General features: G+C 34.9%; 1 protein-coding gene across 3 annotated transcripts in view; it reads left to right on the top strand.

Moving 5' to 3' along the window:
• The window catches only part of LOC116055140 (integrin alpha-3-like), a 61,428-nt gene that overhangs the window by 24,384 nt on the left and 14,677 nt on the right, over window positions 1-22,367 (top strand). For all 3 annotated transcript variants that reach the window (XM_035997061.1, XM_035997062.1, XM_035997063.1), the window contains exon 15: window positions 18,297-18,433. In XM_035997061.1, the coding sequence (XP_035852954.1) occupies window positions 18,297-18,433 (137 nt within the window). The remainder of the gene's footprint in view (window positions 1-18,296; window positions 18,434-22,367) is intronic.

The raw sequence follows: 22,367 nt of genomic DNA, 5'->3' as shown, positions 1-22,367 counted from the left end.
CCAGTTAGAGAGGAAATGATCTAACATATTCTTATAAACCTCCCAGTTAGAGAGGAAATGATGTAACATATTCTTATAAAACCTCCCAGTTAGAGAGGAAATGATCTAACATATTCTTATAAACCTCCCAGTTAGAGAGGAAATGATCTAACATATTCTTATAAACCTCCCAGTTAGAGAGGAAATGATCTAACATATTCTTATAAACCTCCCAGTTAGAGAGGAAATGATCTAACATATTCTTATAAAACCTCCCAGTTAGAGAGGAAATGATCTAACATGTTCTTTATAAAAACGTCCCAGTTAGAGAGGAAATGATCTAACATATTCTTATAAACCTCCCAGTTAGAGAGGAAATGATCTAACATATTCTTTATGAAACCTCCCAGTTAGAGAGGAAATGATCTAACATATTCTTATAAAACGTCCCAGTTAGAGAGGAAATGATCTAACACATTCTTTATGAAACCTCCCAGTTAGAGAGGAAATGATCTAACATGTTCTTTATAAAAACGTCCCAGTTAGAGAGGAAATGATCTAACATATTCTTATAAACCTCCCAGTTAGAGAGGAAATGATCTAACATATTCTTTATAAACCTCCCAGTTAGAGAGGAAATGATCTAACATATTCTTTATGAAACCTCCCAGTTAGAGAGGAAATGATCTAACATATTCTTTATAAACCTCCCAGTTAGAGAGGAAATGATCTAACATATTCTTTATAAAACGTCCCAGTTAGAGAGGAAATGATCTAACATATTCTTTATAAACGTCCCAGTTAGAGAGGAAATGATCTAACATATTCTTATAAACCTCCCAGTTAGAGAGGAAATGATCTAACATATTCTTATAAACCTCCCAGTTAGAGAGGAAATGATCTAACATGTTCTTATAAACCTCCCAGTTAGAGAGGAAATGATCTAACATATTCTTATAAACCTCCCAGTTAGAGAGGAAATGATCTAACATATTCTTATAAACCTCCCAGTTAGAGAGGAAATGATCTAACATATTCTTATGAAACCTCCCAGTTAGAGAGGAAATGATCTAACATATTCTTATAAACCTCCCAGTTAGAGAGGAAATGATCTAACATATTCTTATAAACCTCCCAGTTAGAGAGGAAATGATCTAACATATTCTTATAAACCTCCCAGTTAGAGAGGAAATGATCTAACATATTCTTTATAAACCTCCCAGTTAGAGAGGAAATGATCTAACATATTCTTATAAACCTCCCAGTTAGAGAGGAAATGATCTAACATATTCTTATAAACCTCCCAGTTAGAGAGGAATGATCTAACATATTCTTATAAAACCTCCCAGTTAGAGAGGAAATGATCTAACATATTCTTATAAACCTCCCAGTTAGAGAGGAAATGATCTAACATATTCTTATAAAACCTCCCAGTTAGAGAGGAAATGATCTAACATATTCTTATAAAACCTCCCAGTTAGAGAGGAAATGATCTAACATATTCTTTATAAAACCTCCCAGTTAGAGAGGAAATGATCTAACATATTCTTATAAACCTCCCAGTTAGAGAGGAAATGATCTAACATATTCTTTATAAAACGTCCCAGTTAGAGAGGAAATGATCTAACATATTCTTATAAAACCTCCCAGTTAGAGAGGAAATGATCTAACATATTCTTATAAACCTCCCAGTTAGAGAGGAAATGATCTAACATATTCTTATAAAACCTCCCAGTTAGAGAGGAAATGATCTAACATATTCTTATAAACCTCCCAGTTAGAGAGGAAATGATCTAACATATTCTTTATAAAACCTCCCAGTTAGAGAGGAAATGATCTAACATATTCTTATAAACCTCCCAGTTAGAGAGGAAATGATCTAACATATTCTTTATAAAACGTCCCAGTTAGAGAGGAAATGATCTAACACATTCTTTATGAAACCTCCCAGTTAGAGAGGAAATGATCTAACATGTTCTTTATAAAACGTCCCAGTTAGAGAGGAAATGATCTAACATATTCTTATAAACCTCCCAGTTAGAGAGGAAATGATCTAACATATTCTTTATAAACCTCCCAGTTAGAGAGGAAATGATCTAACATATTCTTATAAAACCTCCCAGTTAGAGAGGAAATGATCTAACATATTCTTATAAACCTCCCAGTTAGAGAGGAAATGATCTAACATATTCTTATAAACCTCCCAGTTAGAGAGGAAATGATCTAACATATTCTTATAAACCTCCCAGTTAGAGAGGAAATGATCTAACATATTCTTATAAACCTCCCAGTTAGAGAGGAAATGATCTAACATTTCTTTATAAAACCTCCCAGTTAGAGAGGAAATGATCTAACATATTCTTATAAACCTCCCAGTTAGAGAGGAAATGATCTAACATATTCTTATAAACCTCCCAGTTAGAGAGGAAATGATCTAACATATTCTTATAAACCTCCCAGTTAGAGAGGAAATGATCTAACATATTCTTATAAAACCTCCCAGTTAGAGAGGAAATGATCTAACATATTCTTATAAACCTCCCAGTTAGAGAGGAAATGATCTAACACATTCTTATAAACCTCCCAGTTAGAGAGGAAATGATCTAACATATTCTTTATGAAACCTCCCAGTTAGAGAGGAAATGATCTAACATATTCTTATAAAATGTCCCAGTTAGAGAGGAAATGATGTAACATATTCTTATAAACCTCCCAGTTAGAGAGGAAATGATCTAACATATTCTTATAAAACCTCCCAGTTAGAGAGGAAATGATCTAACATATTCTTATAAACCTCCCAGTTAGAGAGGAAATGATCTAACATATTCTTTATAAACCTCCCAGTTAGAGAGGAAATGATCTAACATATTCTTATAAAACCTCCCAGTTAGAGAGGAAATGATCTAACATATTCTTATAAACCTCCCAGTTAGAAAGGAAATGATCTAACATATTCTTTATAAACCTCCCAGTTAGAAAGGAAATGATCTAACACATTCTTTATGAAACCTCCCAGTTAGAAAGGAAATGATCTAACATGTTCTTTATAAAACGTCCCAGTTAGAGAGGAAATGATCTAACATATTCTTATAAACCTCCCAGTTAGAGAGGAAATGATCTAACATATTCTTATAAACCTCCCAGTTAGAGAGGAAATGATCTAACATATTCTTTATAAACCTCCCAGTTAGAGAGGAAATGATCTAACATATTCTTTATAAACCTCCCAGTTAGAGAGGAAATGATCTAACATATTCTTATAAAACCTCCCAGTTAGAGAGGAAATGATCTAACATATTTTTTATGAAACCTCCCAGTTAGAGAGGAAATGATCTAACATATTCTTATGAACCTCCCAGTTAGAGAGGAAATTATCTAACATGTTCTTATAAACCTCCCAGTTAGAGAGGAAATGATCTAACATGTTCTTTATAAAAACGTCCCAGTTAGAGAGGAAATGATCTAACATATTCTTATAAAACCTCCCAGTTAGAGAGGAAATGATCTAACATATTCTTTATAAACCTCCCAGTTAGAGAGGAAATGATCTAACATATTCTTATAAAACCTCCCAGTTAGAGAGGAAATGATCTAACATGTTCTTATAAACCTCCCAGTTAGAGAGGAAATTATCTAACATATTCTTATAAAACCTTCCAGTTAGCGAGGAAATGATCTAACATATTCTTATAAACCTCCCAGTTAGAGAGGAAATGATCTAACATATTCTTATAAACCTCCCAGTTAGAGAGGAAATGATCTAACATATTCTTTATAAACCTCCCAGTTAGAGAGGAAATGATCTAACATGTTCTTATAAACCTCCCAGTTAGAGAGGAAATGATCTAACATATTCTTATAAACCTCCCAGTTAGAGAGGAAATGATCTAACATATTCTTATAAACCTCCCAGTTAGAGAGGAAATGATCTAACATATTCTTTATAAAACCTCCCAGTTAGAGAGGAAATGATCTAACATATTCTTATAAACCTCCCAGTTAGAGAGGAAATGATCTAACATATTCTTATAAACCTCCCAGTTAGAGAGGAAATGATCTAACATATTCTTATAAACCTCCCAGTTAGAGAGGAAATGATCTAACATATTCTTATAAACCTCCCAGTTAGAGAGGAAATGATCTAACATATTCTTATAAACCTCCCAGTTAGAGAGGAAATGATCTAACATATTCTTTATAAACCTCCCAGTTAGAGAGGAAATGATCTAACATATTCTTATAAACCTCCCAGTTAGAGAGGAAATGATCTAACACATTCTTATAAACCTCCCAGTTAGAGAGGACATGATCTAACATATTCTTATAAAACCTCCCAGTTAGAGAGGAAATGATCTAACATATTCTTATAAAACCTCCCAGTTAGAGAGGAAATGATCTAACATATTCTTTATAAACCTCCCAGTTAGAGAGGAAATGATCTAACATATTCTTATAAACCTCCCAGTTAGAAAGGAAATGATCTAACACATTCTTTATGAAACCTCCCAGTTAGAGAGGAAATGATCTAACATATTCTTATAAAACCTCCCAGTTAGAGAGGAAATGATCTAACATATTCTTATAAACCTCCCAGTTAGAGAGGAAATGATCTAACATATTCTTATAAACCTCCCAGTTAGAGAGGAAATGATCTAACATATTCTTATAAACCTCCCAGTTAGAGAGGAAATGATCTAACATATTCTTATAAACCTCCCAGTTAGAGAGGAAATGATCTAACATATTCTTATAAACCTCCCAGTTAGAGAGGAAATGATCTAACATATTCTTATAAACCTCCCAGTTAGAGAGGAAATGATCTAACATATTCTTATAAACCTCCCAGTTAGAGAGGAAATGATCTAACATATTCTTATAAAACCTCCCAGTTAGAGAGGAAATGATCTAACATATTCTTATAAAACCTCCCAGTTAGAGAGGAAATGATCTAACATATTCTTATAAAACCTCCCAGTTAGAGAGGAAATGATCTAACATATTCTTATAAAACCTCCCAGTTAGAGAGGAAATGATCTAACATATTCTTATAAAACCTCCCAGTTAGAGAGGAAATGATCTAACATATTCTTATAAACCTCCCAGTTAGAGAGGAAATGATCTAACATATTCTTATAAACCTCCCAGTTAGAGAGGAAATGATCTAACATATTCTTATAAACCTCCCAGTTAGAGAGGAAATGATCTAACATATTCTTATAAACCTCCCAGTTAGAGAGGAAATGATCTAACATATTCTTTATAAACCTCCCAGTTAGAGAGGAAATGATGTAACATATTCTTATAAAACCTCCCAGTTAGAGAGGAAATGATCTAACATATTCTTATAAACCTCCCAGTTAGAGAGGAAATGATCTAACATATTCTTATAAAACCTCCCAGTTAGAGAGGAAATGATCTAACATATTCTTATAAACCTCCCAGTTAGAGAGGAAATGATCTAACATATTCTTTATAAACCTCCCAGTTAGAGAGGAAATGATCTAACATATTCTTATAAAACCTCCCAGTTAGAGAGGAAATGATCTAACATATTCTTATAAACCTCCCAGTTAGAGAGGAAATGATCTAACATATTCTTTATGAAACCTCCCAGTTAGAAAGGAAATGATCTAACACATTCTTTATGAAACCTCCCAGTTAGAGAGGAAATGATCTAACATGTTCTTTATAAAACCTCCCAGTTAGAGAGGAAATGATCTAACACATTCTTTATGAAACCTCCCAGTTAGAGAGGAAATGATCTAACATGTTCTTTATAAAAACGTCCCAGTTAGAGAGGAAATGATCTAACATATTCTTATAAACCTCCCAGTTAGAGAGGAAATGATCTAACATATTCTTATAAACCTCCCAGTTAGAGAGGAAATGATCTAACATATTCTTTATAAACCTCCCAGTTAGAGAGGAAATGATCTAAACATATTCTTATAAACCTCCCAGTTAGAGAGGAAATGATCTAACATATTCTTTATAAACCTCCCAGTTAGAGAGGAAATGATCTAAACATATTCTTATAAAACCTCCCAGTTAGAGAGGAAATGATCTAACATGTTCTTATAAACCTCCCAGTTAGAGAGGAAATGATCTAACATATTCTTATAAACCTCCCAGTTAGAGAGGAAATGATCTAACATATTCTTATAAACCTCCCAGTTAGAGAGGAAATGATCTAACATATTCTTATAAAACCTCCCAGTTAGAGAGGACATGATCTAACATATTCTTATAAAACCTCCCAGTTAGAGAGGAAATGATCTAACATATTCTTATAAACCTCCCAGTTAGAGAGGAAATGATCTAACATATTCTTATAAAACGTCCCAGTTAGAGAGGAAATGATGTAACATATTCTTATAAAACCTCCCAGTTAGAGAGGAAATGATCTAACATATTCTTATAAAACCTCCCAGTTAGAGAGGAAATGATCTAACATATTCTTATAAACCTCCCAGTTAGAGAGGAAATGATCTAACATATTCTTATAAACCTCCCAGTTAGAGAGGAAATGATCTAACATATTCTTTATAAAACCTCCCAGTTAGAGAGGAAATGATCTAACATATTCTTATAAACCTCCCAGTTAGAGAGGAAATGATCTAACATATTCTTTATAAAACCTCCCAGTTAGAGAGGAAATGATCTAACATATTCTTTATAAACCTCCCAGTTAGAGAGGAAATGATCTAACATATTCTTTATAAAACGTCCCAGTTAGAGAGGAAATGATCTAACACATTCTTTATGAAACCTCCCAGTTAGAGTGGAAATGATCTAACATGTTCTTTATAAAAAGTCCCAGTTAGAGAGGAAATGATCTAACATATTCTTATAAACCTCCCAGTTAGAGTGGAAATGATCTAACATATTCTTTATGAAACCTCCCAGTTAGAGAGGAAATGATCTAACATGTTCTTTATAAAAACCTCCCAGTTAGAGAGGAAATGATCTAACATATTCTTATAAACCTCCCAGTTAGAGAGGAAATGATCTAACATATTCTTATAAAACCTCCCAGTTAGAGAGGAAATGATCTAACATATTCTTATAAACCTCCCAGTTAGAGAGGAAATGATCTAACATATTCTTTATAAAACGTCCCAGTTAGAGAGGAAATGATCTAACATATTCTTATAAAACCTCCCAGTTAGAGAGGAAATGATCTAACACATTCTTTATGAAACCTCCCAGTTAGAGTGGAAATGATCTAACATGTTCTTTATAAAAAGTCCCAGTTAGAGAGGAAATGATCTAAACATATTCTTATAAACCTCCCAGTTAGAGTGGAAATGATCTAACATATTCTTATAAACCTCCCAGTTAGAGAGGAAATGATCTAACATGTTCTTTATAAAAACCTCCCAGTTAGAAAGGAAATGATCTAACATATTCTTATAAACCTCCCAGTTAGAGAGGAAATGATCTGACATATTCTTTATGAAACCTCCCAGTTAGAGAGGAAATGATCTAACATATTCTTATAAACCTCCCAGTTAGAGAGGAAATGATCTAACACATTCTTTATGAAACCTCCCAGTTAGAAAGGAAATGATCTAACACATTCTTTATGAAACCTCCCAGTTAGAGAGGAAATGATCTAACATGTTCTTTATAAACCTCCCAGTTAGAGAGGAAATGATCTAAACATATTCTTATAAACCTCCCAGTTAGAGAGGAAATGATCTAACATGTTCTTATAAACCTCCCAGTTAGAGAGGAAATGATCTAACATATTCTTATAAACCTCCCAGTTAGAGAGGAAATGATCTAAACATATTCTTTATAAACCTCCCAGTTAGAGAGGAAATGATCTAACATATTTTTTATGAAACCTCCCAGTTAGAGAGGAAATGATCTAACATATTCTTATAAACCTCCCAGTTAGAGAGGAAATGATCTAACATATTCTTTATAAACCTCCCAGTTAGAGAGGAAATGATCTAACATATTCTTATAAAACCTCCCAGTTAGAGAGGAAATGATCTAACATGTTCTTATAAACCTCCCAGTTAGAGAGGAAATGATCTAACATATTCTTATAAAACCTCCCAGTTAGAGAGGAAATGATCTAACATATTCTTATAAACCTCCCAGTTAGAGAGGAAATGATCTAACATATTCTTTATAAACCTCCCAGTTAGAGAGGAAATGATCTAACATATTCTTATAAAACCTCCCAGTTAGAGAGGAAATGATCTAACATATTCTTATAAAACCTTCCAGTTAGCGAGGAAATGATCTAACATATTCTTATAAACCTCCCAGTTAGAGAGGAAATGATCTAACATATTCTTATAAAACCTCCCAGTTAGAGAGGAAATGATCTAACATATTCTTATAAACCTCCCAGTTAGCGAGGAAATGATCTAACATATTCTTATAAAACCTCCCAGTTAGAGAGGAAATGATCTAACATATTCTTATAAAACCTCCCAGTTAGAGAGGAAATGATCTAACATATTCTTATAAACCTCCCAGTTAGAGAGGAAATGATCTAACATATTCTTTATAAAACCTCCCAGTTAGAGAGGAAATGATCTAACATATTCTTATAAAACCTCCCAGTTAGAGAGGAAATGATCTAACATATTCTTATAAACCTCCCAGTTAGAGAGGAAATGACCTAAACATATTGTTATAAACCTCCCAGTTAGAGAGGAAATGATCTAACATATTCTTATAAACCTCCCAGTTAGAGAGGAAATGACCTAAACATATTGTTATAAACCTCCCAGTTAGAGAGGAAATGATCTAACATATTCTTATAAACCTCCCAGTTAGAGAGGAAATGATCTAACATATTCTTTATAAACCTCCCAGTTAGAGAGGAAATGATCTAACATATTCTTTATAAAACGTCCCAGTTAGAGAGGAAATGATCTAACACATTCTTTATGAAACCTCCCAGTTAGAGAGGAAATGATCTAACATATTCTTTATAAAACGTCCCAGTTAGAGAGGAAATGATCTAACACATTCTTTATGAAACCTCCCAGTTAGAGAGGAAATGATCTAACATGTTCTTTATAAAAACCTCCCAGTTAGAAAGGAAATGATCTAACATATTCTTATAAACCTCCCAGTTAGAGAGGAAATGATCTAACATGTTCTTTATAAAAACGTCCCAGTTAGAGAGGAAATGATCTAACATATTCTTATAAACCTCCCAGTTAGAGTGGAAATGATCTAACATATTCTTTATGAAACCTCCCAGTTAGAGAGGAAATGATCTAACATGTTCTTTATAAAAACCTCCCAGTTAGAGAGGAAATGATCTAACATATTCTTATAAACCTCCCAGTTAGAGAGGAAATGATCTAACATATTCTTTATAAACCTCCCAGTTAGAGAGGAAATGATCTAACATATTCTTATAAACCTCCCAGTTAGAGAGGAAATGATCTAACATATTCTTATAAACCTCCCAGTTAGAGAGGAAATGATCTAACATATTTTTTATGAAACCTCCCAGTTAGAGAGGAAATGATCTAACATATTCTTATAAACCTCCCAGTTAGAGAGGAAATGATCTAACATATTCTTTATGAAACCTCCCAGTTAGAGAGGAAATGACCTAACATATTCTTATAAAACCTCCCAGTTAGAGAGGAAATGATCTAACATATTCTTTATAAACCTCCCAGTTAGAGAGGAAATGATCTAACATATTCTTTATAAACCTCCCAGTTAGAGAGGAAATGATCTAACATATTCTTATAAACCTCCCAGTTAGAGAGGAAATGATCTAACATATTCTTATAAAACCTCCCAGTTAGAGAGGAAATGATCTAAACATATTCTTATAAACCTCCCAGTTAGAGAGGAAATGATCTAAAATATTCTTTATAAACCTCCCAGTTAGAGAGGAAATGATCTAACATATTCTTATAAACCTCCCAGTTAGAGACGAAATGATCTAACATGTTCTTATAAACCTCCTAGTTAGAGAGGAAATGATCTAACATATTCTTCATGAAACCTCCCAGTTAGAGAGGAAATGATCTAAACATATTCTTATAAACCTCCCAGTTAGAGAGGAAATGATCTAACATATTCTTATAAACCTCCCAGTTAGAGAGGAAATGATCTAAACATATTCTTATAAACCTCCCAGTTAGAGAGGAAATGATCTAACATATTCTTATAAACCTCCCAGTTAGAGAGGAAATGATCTAACATATTCTTATAAACCTCCCAGTTAGAGAGGAAATGATCTAACATATTCTTTATGAAACCTCCCAGTTAGAGAGGAAATGATCTAACATATTCTTATAAAACCTCCCAGTTAGAGAGGAAATGATCTAACATATTCTTATAAACCTCCCAGTTAGAGAGGAAATGATCTAACATATTCTTATAAACCTCCCAGTTAGAGAGGAAATTATCTAACATATTCTTATAAAACCTCCCAGTTAGAGAGGAAATGATCTAACATATTCTTTATGAAACCTCCCAGTTAGAGAGGAAATTATCTAACATATTCTTATAAACCTCCCAGTTAGAGAGGAAATGATCTAACATATTCTTATAAACCTCCCAGTTAGAGACGAAATGATCTAACATATTTTTTATGAAACCTCCCAGTTAGAGAGGAAATTATCTAAACATATTCTTATAAACCTCCCAGTTAGAGAGGAAATGATCTAACATGTTCTTATAAACCTCCCAGTTAGAGAGGAAATTATCTAACATATTCTTATAAACCTCCCAGTTAGAGAGGAAATGATCTAACATATTCTTATAAACCTCCCAGTTAGAGAGGAAATGATCTAACATATTCTTATAAACCTCCCAGTTAGAGAGGAAATGATCTAACATATTCTTTATGAAACCTCCCAGTTAGAGAGGAAATGATCTAAATATATTCTTATAAAACCTCCCAGTTAGAGAGGAAATGATCTAACATATTCTTATAAACCTCCCAGTTAGAGAGGAAATGATCTAACATATTCTTATAAACCTCCCAGTTAGAGAGGAAATGATCTAACATATTCTTATAAAACCTCCCAGTTAGAGAGGAAATGATCTAACATATTCTTATAAACCTCCCAGTTAGAGAGGAAATGATCTAACATATTCTTATAAAACCTCCCAGTTAGAGAGGAAATGATCTAACATATTCTTATAAAACCTCCCAGTTAGAGAGGAAATGATCTAACATATTCTTATAAACCTCCCAGTTAGAGAGGAAATGATCTAACATATTCTTTATAAACCTCCCAGTTAGAGAGGAAATGATCTAACATATTCTTATAAAACCTCCCAGTTAGAGAGGAAATGATCTAACATATTCTTATAAAACCTCCCAGTTAGAGAGGAAATGATCTAACATATTCTTATAAACCTCCCAGTTAGAGAGGAAATGATCTAACATATTCTTATAAACCTCCCAGTTAGAGAGGAAATGATCTAACACATTCTTATAAACCTCCCAGTTAGAGAGGAAATGATCTAACATATTCTTATAAACCTCCCAGTTAGAGAGGAAATGATCTAACATATTCTTTATGAAACCTCCCAGTTAGAGAGGAAATGACCTAACATATTCTTATAAAACCTCCCAGTTAGAGAGGAAATGATCTAACATATTCTTTATAAAACCTCCCAGTTAGAGAGGAAATGATCTAACATATTCTTTATAAACCTCCCAGTTAGAGAGGAAATGATCTAACATATTCTTATAAACCTCCCAGTTAGAGAGGAAATGATCTAACATATTCTTATAAAACCTCCCAGTTAGAGAGGAAATGATCTAACATATTCTTATAAACCTCCCAGTTAGAGAGGAAATGATCTAACATATTCTTTATGAAACCTCCCAGTTAGAGAGGAAATTATCTAAACATATTCTTATAAACCTCCCAGTTAGAGAGGAAATGATCTAACATATTCTTATAAACCTCCCAGTTAGAGAGGAAATGATCTAACATATTCTTTATGAAACCTCCCAGTTAGAGAGGAAATTATCTAAACATATTCTTATAAACCTCCCAGTTAGAGAGGAAATGATCTAACATATTCTTATAAAACCTCCCAGTTAGAGAGGAAATGATCTAACATATTCTTATAAACCTCCCAGTTAGAGAGGAAATGATCTAACATATTCTTATAAACCTCCCAGTTAGAGAGGAAATTATCTAACATATTCTTATAAAACCTCCCAGTTAGAGAGGAAATGATCTAACATATTCTTTATGAAACCTCCCAGTTAGAGAGGAAATTATCTAAACATATTCTTATAAACCTCCCAGTTAGAGAGGAAATGATCTAACATATTCTTATAAACCTCCCAGTTAGAGAGGAAATGATCTAACATATTCTTTATGAAACCTCCCAGTTAGAGAGGAAATGATCTAAACATATTCTTATAAACCTCCCAGTTAGAGAGGAAATGATCTAACATATTCTTATAAACCTCCCAGTTAGAGAGGAAATTATCTAACATATTCTTATAAACCTCCCAGTTAGAGAGGAAATGATCTAACATATTCTTATAAACCTCCCAGTTAGAGAGGAAATGATCTAACATATTCTTATAAACCTCCCAGTTAGAGACGAAATGATCTAACATATTCTTTATGAAACCTCCCAGTTAGAGAGGAAATGATCTAAATATATTCTTATAAAACCTCCCAGTTAGAGAGGAAATGATCTAACATATTCTTATAAACCTCCCAGTTAGAGAGGAAATGATCTAACATATTCTTATAAACCTCCCAGTTAGAGAGGAAATGATCTAACATATTCTTATAAAACCTCCCAGTTAGAGAGGAAATGATCTAACATATTCTTATAAAACCTCCCAGTTAGAGAGGAAATGATCTAACATATTCTTATAAAACCTCCCAGTTAGAGAGGAAATGATCTAACATATTCTTATAAAACCTCCCAGTTAGAGAGGAAATGATCTAACATATTCTTATAAACCTCCCAGTTAGAGAGGAAATGATCTAACATATTCTTTATAAACCTCCCAGTTAGAGAGGAAATGATCTAACATATTCTTATAAAACCTCCCAGTTAGAGAGGAAATGATCTAACATATTCTTATAAAACCTCCCAGTTAGAGAGGAAATGATCTAACATATTCTTATAAACCTCCCAGTTAGAGAGGAAATGATCTAACATATTCTTATAAACCTCCCAGTTAGAGAGGAAATGATCTAACACATTCTTATAAACCTCCCAGTTAGAGAGGAAATGATCTAACATATTCTTATAAACCTCCCAGTTAGAGAGGAAATGATCTAACATATTCTTTATGAAACCTCCCAGTTAGAGAGGAAATGACCTAACATATTCTTATAAAACCTCCCAGTTAGAGAGGAAATGATCTAACATATTCTTTATAAAACCTCCCAGTTAGAGAGGAAATGATCTAACATATTCTTTATAAACCTCCCAGTTAGAGAGGAAATGATCTAACATATTCTTATAAACCTCCCAGTTAGAGAGGAAATGATCTAACATATTCTTATAAAACCTCCCAGTTAGAGAGGAAATTATCTAAACATATTCTTATAAACCTCCCAGTTAGAGAGGAAATGATCTAACATATTCTTTATGAAACCTCCCAGTTAGAGAGGAAATTATCTAAACATATTCTTATAAACCTCCCAGTTAGAGAGGAAATGATCTAACATATTCTTATAAACCTCCCAGTTAGAGAGGAAATGATCTAACATATTCTTTATGAAACCTCCCAGTTAGAGAGGAAATTATCTAAACATATTCTTATAAACCTCCCAGTTAGAGAGGAAATGATCTAACATATTCTTATAAACCTCCCAGTTAGAGAGGAAATTATCTAAACATATTCTTATAAACCTCCCAGTTAGAGAGGAAATGATCTAACATATTCTTATAAACCTCCCAGTTAGAGAGGAAATGATCTAACATATTCTTATAAACCTCCCAGTTAGAGACGAAATGATCTAACATATTCTTTATGAAACCTCCCAGTTAGAGAGGAAATGATCTAACATATTCTTATAAAACCTCCCAGTTAGAGAGGAAATGATCTAACATATTCTTATAAACCTCCCAGTTAGAGAGGAAATGATCTAACATATTCTTATAAACCTCCCAGTTAGAGAGGAAATTATCTAACATATTCTTATAAAACCTCCCAGTTAGAGAGGAAATGATCTAACATATTCTTTATGAAACCTCCCAGTTAGAGAGGAAATTATCTAAACATATTCTTATAAACCTCCCAGTTAGAGAGGAAATGATCTAACATATTCTTATAAACCTCCCAGTTAGAGAGGAAATGATCTAACATATTCTTATGAAACCTCCCAGTTAGAGAGGAAATTATCTAAACATATTCTTATAAACCTCCCAGTTAGAGAGGAAATGATCTAACATATTCTTATAAACCTCCCAGTTAGAGAGGAAATTATCTAAACATATTCTTATAAACCTCCCAGTTAGAGAGGAAATGATCTAACATATTCTTATAAACCTCCCAGTTAGAGAGGAAATGATCTAACATATTCTTATAAACCTCCCAGTTAGAGACGAAATGATCTAACATATTCTTTATGAAACCTCCCAGTTAGAGAGGAAATGATCTAAATATATTCTTATAAAACCTCCCAGTTAGAGAGGAAATGATCTAACATATTCTTATAAACCTCCCAGTTAGAGAGGAAATGATCTAACATATTCTTATAAACCTCCCAGTTAGAGAGGAAATTATCTAACATATTCTTATAAAACCTCCCAGTTAGAGAGGAAATGATCTAACATATTCTTATAAAACCTCCCAGTTAGAGAGGAAATGATCTAACATATTCTTATAAAACCTCCCAGTTAGAGAGGAAATGATCTAACATATTCTTATAAAACCTCCCAGTTAGAGAGGAAATGATCTAACATATTCTTATAAACCTCCCAGTTAGAGAGGAAATGATCTAACATATTCTTTATAAACCTCCCAGTTAGAGAGGAAATGATCTAACATATTCTTATAAAACCTCCCAGTTAGAGAGGAAATGATCTAACATATTCTTATAAAACCTCCCAGTTAGAGAGGAAATGATCTAACATATTCTTATAAACCTCCCAGTTAGAGAGGAAATGATCTAACATATTCTTATAAACCTCCCAGTTAGAGAGGAAATTATCTAACATATTCTTATAAACCTCCCAGTTAGAGAGGAAATGATCTAACATATTCTTTATAAACCTCCCAGTTAGAGAGGAAATGATCTAACATATTCTTTATGAAACCTCCCAGTTAGAGAGGAAATGATCTAACATATTCTTATAAACCTCCCAGTTAGAGAGGAAATTATCTAACATATTCTTATAAAACCTCCCAGTTAGAGAGGAAATGATCTAACATATTCTTATAAACCTCCCAGTTAGAGAGGAAATGATCTAACATATTCTTATAAAACCTCCCAGTTAGAGAGGAAATGATCTAACATATTCTTATAAAACCTCCCAGTTAGAGAGGAAATGATCTAACATATTCTTATAAACCTCCCAGTTAGAGAGGAAATGATCTAACATATTCTTTATAAACCTCCCAGTTAGAGAGGAAATGATCTAACATATTCTTATAAAACCTCCCAGTTAGAGAGGAAATGATCTAACATATTCTTATAAAACCTCCCAGTTAGAGAGGAAATGATCTAACATATTCTTATAAACCTCCCAGTTAGAGAGGAAATGATCTAACATATTCTTATAAACCTCCCAGTTAGAGAGGAAATTATCTAACATATTCTTATAAACCTCCCAGTTAGAGAGGAAATGATCTAACATATTCTTTATAAACCTCCCAGTTAGAGAGGAAATGATCTAACATATTCTTATAAACCTCCCAGTTAGAGAGGAAATGATCTAACATATTCTTATAAACCTCCCAGTTAGAGAGGAAATTATCTAACATATTCTTATAAACCTCCCAGTTAGAGAGGAAATGATCTAACATATTCTTATAAACCTCCCAGTTAGAGAGGAAATGATCTAACATATTCTTATAAACCTCCCAGTTAGAGAGGAAATTATCTAACATATTCTTATAAAACCTCCCAGTTAGAGAGGAAATTATCTAACATATTCTTATAAAACCTCCCAGTTAGAGAGGAAATGATCTAACATATTCTTATAAAACCTCCCAGTTAGAGAGGAAATGATCTAACATATTCTTATAAAACCTCCCAGTTAGAGAGGAAATGATCTAACATATTCTTATAAACCTCCCAGTTAGAGAGGAAATGATCTAACATATTCTTTATAAACCTCCCAGTTAGAGAGGAAATGATCTAACATATTCTTATAAAACCTCCCAGTTAGAGAGGAAATGATCTAACATATTCTTATAAAACCTCCCAGTTAGAGAGGAAATGATCTAACATGTTCTTATAAACCTCCCAGTTAGAGAGGAAATTATCTAACATATTCTTATAAACCTCCCAGTTAGAGAGGAAATGATCTAACATATTCTTATAAACCTCCCAGTTAGAGAGGAAATGATCTAACATATTCTTTATAAACCTCCCAGTTAGAGAGGAAATGATCTAACATATTCTTATAAACCTCCCAGTTAGAGAGGAAATGATCTAACATATTCTTTATGAAACCTCCCAGTTAGAGAGGAAATGATCTATCATATTCTTATAAAATCTCCCAGTTAGAGAGGAAATGATCTAACATATTCTTATAAACCTCCCAGCTAGAGAGGAAATGATCTAACATATTCTTATAAACCTCCCAGTTAGAGAGGAAATGATCTAACATATTCTTATAAACCTCCCAGTTAGAGAGGAAATGATCTAACATATTCTTATAAACCTCCCAGTTAGAGAGGAAATGATCTAACATATTCTTATAAACCTCCCAGTTAGAGAGGAAATGATCTAACATATTCTTTATAAACCTCCCAGTTAGAGAGGAAATTATCTAACATATTCTTTATAAAATCTCCCAGTTAGAGAGGAAATGATCTAACATATTCTTATAAACCTCCCAGTTAGAGAGGAAATGATCTAAACATATTCTTATAAAACCTCCCAGTTAGAGAGGAAATGATCTAAACATATTCTTATAAAACCTCCCAGTTAGAGAGGAAATGATCTAAACATATTCTTATAAAACCTCCCAGTTAGAGAGGAAATGATCTAAACATATTCTTATAAAACCTCCCAGTTAGAGAGGAAATGATCTAAACATATTCTTATAAAACCTCCCAGTTAGAGAGGAAATGATCTAAACATATTCTTTATAAATCTTTACAATGATTCCGTGAAAGAACCAAGAAGGTCTGACTTGTTGCACCGTCCACATCGTCTTCATAACTTGATATTTTCAGCATGTAGCTCGCTAGCTACAAGGTTGTTGTTGTTTCCCGAAGAGAACAGAGTTAGACAATGGAAACACACATTGCCGCTGGATGTTGTGGCAGACTAACTCTGAAAAGTCTGACAGCATTTCACATCTAAAGACAATCTGTCATATTGTCCAACACATTCTCACTTCCATCACATCTTGGTCCGGTATCTTTGGCGTTTGTTATTGCTGCAAAAAGTCTCCTTTAGCATCATATTTAGATGCGGTTGGCCGGGACACTTGGCGTCACTTTTAGACGCTCTGGGTCGGGACGTACGTTTAACTGAGATGCAGCATAAAAATGGGACAGTTATGGTTATAGGGTTTTCGTTATATTATTTAAACAACACATCGTCAAGTTTGGACAGTCAAAGGTCAAACACGCAGAGATCTTTGTCTTTTGGATGGATTACATACAACATACAATAATTCTCTGTGCCATATTCAGGTTTAATCATCATACAAATACACAATTTTAGTCCATATGTGGTCAACCTGCTGCCCTTTGTCCTTAGCAAACCTATTAACCAACATTGAGCTTTTCATTATTAAAAACTGACTCACCAAACGCATGGTTACAAAACAACATGCATATATCTTTAGACCAAGAGCCAGGGGATTGTTGTAAACAGTAAGTTTATGTGGTTAAATGAAAGATATAGAGTGATGTCTTCAGCGTACAATGATAGCAGATGTTGCTAAAACCACTAACATCTGTCCCAGAGGCAGGGTGCATATGTCTGTCATCTGTCTGTTACTTAGTGACCTTTTCTTCTGAACCACCTTGACTTGACTTTGTGTTTTGAAGCTGCTAAAGAAATTAACTTGTCTTAAACCTTCATTTACACGAAAATAAGATGTTGTTGATATTTAACAAATATATATAAAGTGTGAACTGTTTTTAATATTGTGTCTGTCTGTCTGTCTGTCTGTCTGTCTGTTTGTCTGTCTCTCAGCCGTCCACTTTGCCGTTGCTGCTGACGTCACCAGCCTCAACCCCCGCCTCCGTTTCCGAAACAATGGGAAGAGCGTGTACTCAGGTTACCTGTCAATGCCGAAAAAACAATGTGAGACCCTGAGAGTCGGACTGCTGGTGAGACACACTCACATCTGAACACGTTGATTTTAATAACTCATAACTATCTGAAGGGAAACGTTATTAACCGAATCGTCGACGTCTCTATAACACAACAATCACTTCCTGTTAGACAGTGGCCGTTGATTTGAATTCTGAAGATATGTATGTGTAATCAGTTTCTTTCTGTTGTCATTTTTAGCCGTAACTGTAACGTTTAAAGATATGTGGCCCTATTTTAACGATCTTAGCGCACGGCGTGAGGTGTGTTTAGGGTGTGTACAAATCCACTTTTGCTAGTTTACTGGCGGAGAAAAGGGTCCGGCGCCAGACACATGGTTCTAAAGGGTTGTACTTAGTGTCTTCATTAATCAGAGGTGTGTTTTGGGCGTAACATGCAATAAACCAATCAGAGATCATCTCCCATTCCCTTTAAAAGCCAGGCGCGTTTGGACCTTGGAGCATTGTATTTAAACAGGAAATTGACAACTGTGTCAGTCTTAAAGGTGCTGTGGGTAGGATTGTGAAGATCCAGGACTTAGCCAAAGAATTTGAACATCAACAACTTCTCAGTCCCTCCCCCCCTTTCTGCTAAAACCCAAACGGTCTCCTAAGCCCCTCCCCCCACAAGGGAGAATGAATGCGTGTGCATGAGCAGTGATTGACACGCAGTTAGACACAAATCTTCCGCCTCTGCAGAAGTTTTCTACCCAGAAGTTATTGTGAACAAACATTATGATTGTTCCTATTGAAATGTATTTAAAATGAAAAAGAAATCTGATGTCCGGTCTGAGAATCTTTCAATTCAATTCAATTCAATTTTATTTATAGTATCAAATCATAACAAGAGTTATCTCGAGACACTTTACAGATAGAGTAGCTCTAGACCAAACTCTGTAGTTTACGAAGCCCCAACTATTACAGTGGTTGCCTCAAGAGCAAGCATTAGCAGTAGCTATAGCGACAGTGGCAAGGAAAAACTCCCTTTTTTGTTAGGAAGAAACCTCGGACAGACCCAGACTCTTGGTAGGCGGTGTCTGATGGCACCAGTTGGGGGAGTGGTGAATGGTGGCAATAATAGTCATAATAAAGATAGTGAAACAGTGATCACAATGGTAGTCGTAGTAGTTCATGTCATAGTAGGGTACAGCAGGGCGTTACGGGGTGTAGTGTGGCACAGCAGCCTGGGTGGACGCGGTTGGACGCGGCAGGACGCAGTCGGACACTGCGGGGAATCGCAGAGCGTAGCAGGGTGTAGTAAGTCCATAGCGTCAGCTGCACCCAGGACCCCGGTGTAGGTGCCACCCAATTCCAAGGCGATATTCTGGGTGAACAAGAAACATAGGGACTCCGGGGAGAAAACTCCCCAGAGATAGGTTAGTAACAAGCATTTCTGGGACTAAGATGCACACAAAAGGAGACAAGTGAAAAGAGAGAAGAGAGAGCAGCTCATTGTGTCCTTGGAAGGAGCTTCCGACAGCAGTCTAGAGTTATAATAGCATAACTAAGAGAGGCAGGCTAACTAGGCTTTCCCAAGTTATTCACCAAAAACCTTTTTTAATAACTGAAAATAAAAGCTAATGTCCCCTCTGCTACAACTTCCTAACTTCTTAATAACAACAAATGTTCTCACGAACATGTTTGACTCTGAATGTTTCTCTCTTGATTTCTGAAGGAAAAAACACATGAGATGTGCACTATGATGCAGTTTCAGATATTTTAAGGTTTAATGAAAGGAAGTTGTGCTGTGTGAGATAAGAGCGACTGATTCTTTGGAGCTTTAATCAGAGTTTACTTCCTGTTTCTCATCCAGCGTTCAGACAGAAAACACTAAACTTTCTGTTGGAGAAATGTCTGAATGGAACAGTTTGACATTTTTGATATAAAAATAATGATTCCTCAGACTGTTCCTTTAAGGAGCACAAAGAGTTGTCAGTTGTTAAATGCACGTTGAGTCAAAGTTGACAATGTTCAGGACTCGTCCTATCACATCTTTATAACCTTCTTATCTGCGCGTGTTTGTGTTTCTGTATATTTCTGTTGTGATGACTCAGTGAATGCTGTTTCAAACCGGTCCCATACCCAATAGCTGGATTTCTTTCCAGGCAGCAGGTTTCACTTCATTTAAATCAACCTGCAGACATGGTTCAACATTAGCACCATCTAACAGCCAAATACTGGTGAGATATACAAATGGCTGGTAGATTTGCTCCCCTCACCAGCCAAAAAAACAACATTAATCAATTGAGTGGCTGGAAAAAAACTTCAACATTCACTGACAATTTGGCTGGTGGACAAAAAAGTAGATTTTAGACCCTGCCTGCGGAGAGAAAGTCCCACACCGTCAGCGTTTCCTCACATTTACGTTCAGTTAAAGTGGAGTCATCATCATGTGTCTTGATGCTGTTTAAAGTCTTACTAAAAAAAGTAACAATATAAGATAAGATAAGCCTTTATTGACTCCTATAGGAGAAAGCCGTCTTGGGCAGTCGAGAGAACAAAAAATGGCAACATATCGCACATAAACACAGTAAACATACAGTACACATGCAGAAAACATAAACATACATCATCTCATCCAAATGCGTTAAGTATACATCCTATAAACCTCAAACAAGACCCCCCTACCTTCCATTAAAGGACATTTCCGGCGCAAAATGAACCTAGGGGTTAATAACATAGGTGTACCGAGTCGACCGTTCTCTGGGATCTGTTTTCATGCTAATCAAATGTGTCTCTAGCTTTAAACAAGCTCCGCAAACCGGCAGTTAATGCTAGCTTTCGGGGCACATGGTAAATCACTATTTTATACCACTAACAAGGCTCAAAACAGCACCACACTTCCACAGTAGCATAATGAGGGTCCCTACATGTAAACTGAAGCATTGAGAACTTTGTAAGTGTACAGACAGTTTATTAAAAAGATAGATTATGAAGACTGTAGCGTTCATGTTTACATGCAGGCGGCATCTTGGAAAACAGTCATGAGCAGTCGAACGACAAACGCCGTGCAGGGGCGGATCTAGAAAAATATTTATAGGGTGGCGAGAGGGGGGCAGGAATTTTTGAGGGGTGGCAACATATGGCAGACGTATATATACTGAATTTTATCACGGTTTGATGAGAAATAGTATGTACACACTACAAAAGGGCACAGGCTGCCATTTACAAACTCAGACAGACAAACTTAATCTCATGCAATCAATGTCTTGCATTTGAGGTTTCATGTGGAACAGTTCATATTAGGAATAAGTGACCATACGATGTGATCTCACTTAATAGGAGATAGAAGTATGATAGAAGTATTATCACAGGAAAGACATTAAGGTAAGACACAGGTGATGAGTGGCAGATGTGTGAGAGGGGAAGCAAACAGTTTTGGACTGTGTCAGAGAGGCAGCGCTGCAGGCAGCATGTGTACAAGATTAGGAACTGTCACTGATTAGTTCTAACCATCAGACTGTGTTAACACACACTAACATTGTAGCCTGGGAGAGTATTTTTAGGTTCATTTGTTTAATTTGTTTAATTTAATCTGAGCAATAGATCTAAAATACATTCTACACAAAATATAAAAACTCATCTCCCCATCTCACACTTTCACACTGACAACTTTCCCTAATTATTCATATTTAAGCAAACATGAATTTTTATATTTATTTAATGTCTAAGCAATGTCTCTTAAATTTTATAAAAATGTCCGTCTTTGTCATTTGTTGTTCTTATTCATATGTAACTTAGTATATATGCAGCAACAGTTTCCATACCATGTGGAGCAGCTCGACTGGAGCTCGTTGGTGATGGCCCAGCTCTCTGCTTTCCCTTTCACTGTCTGAGCCCTGCACGGTATCTCGTCTCTCGCTTTCTCCCTCCTCATCTTGGTGATGCTCTCCCTCCATATCTTCACCGCTGTGGTGTTCTCCACCTCCTCCTGTCCCTGGTCGCCTTGGCC

This window comes from Sander lucioperca, chromosome 21, assembly GCF_008315115.2.
Source record: "Sander lucioperca isolate FBNREF2018 chromosome 21, SLUC_FBN_1.2, whole genome shotgun sequence".
NCBI lineage: Eukaryota > Metazoa > Chordata > Actinopteri > Perciformes > Percidae > Sander > Sander lucioperca.
Note: the sequence above shows the minus strand (reverse complement) of the source record. Positions and strands in the feature narration are given on the sequence as shown.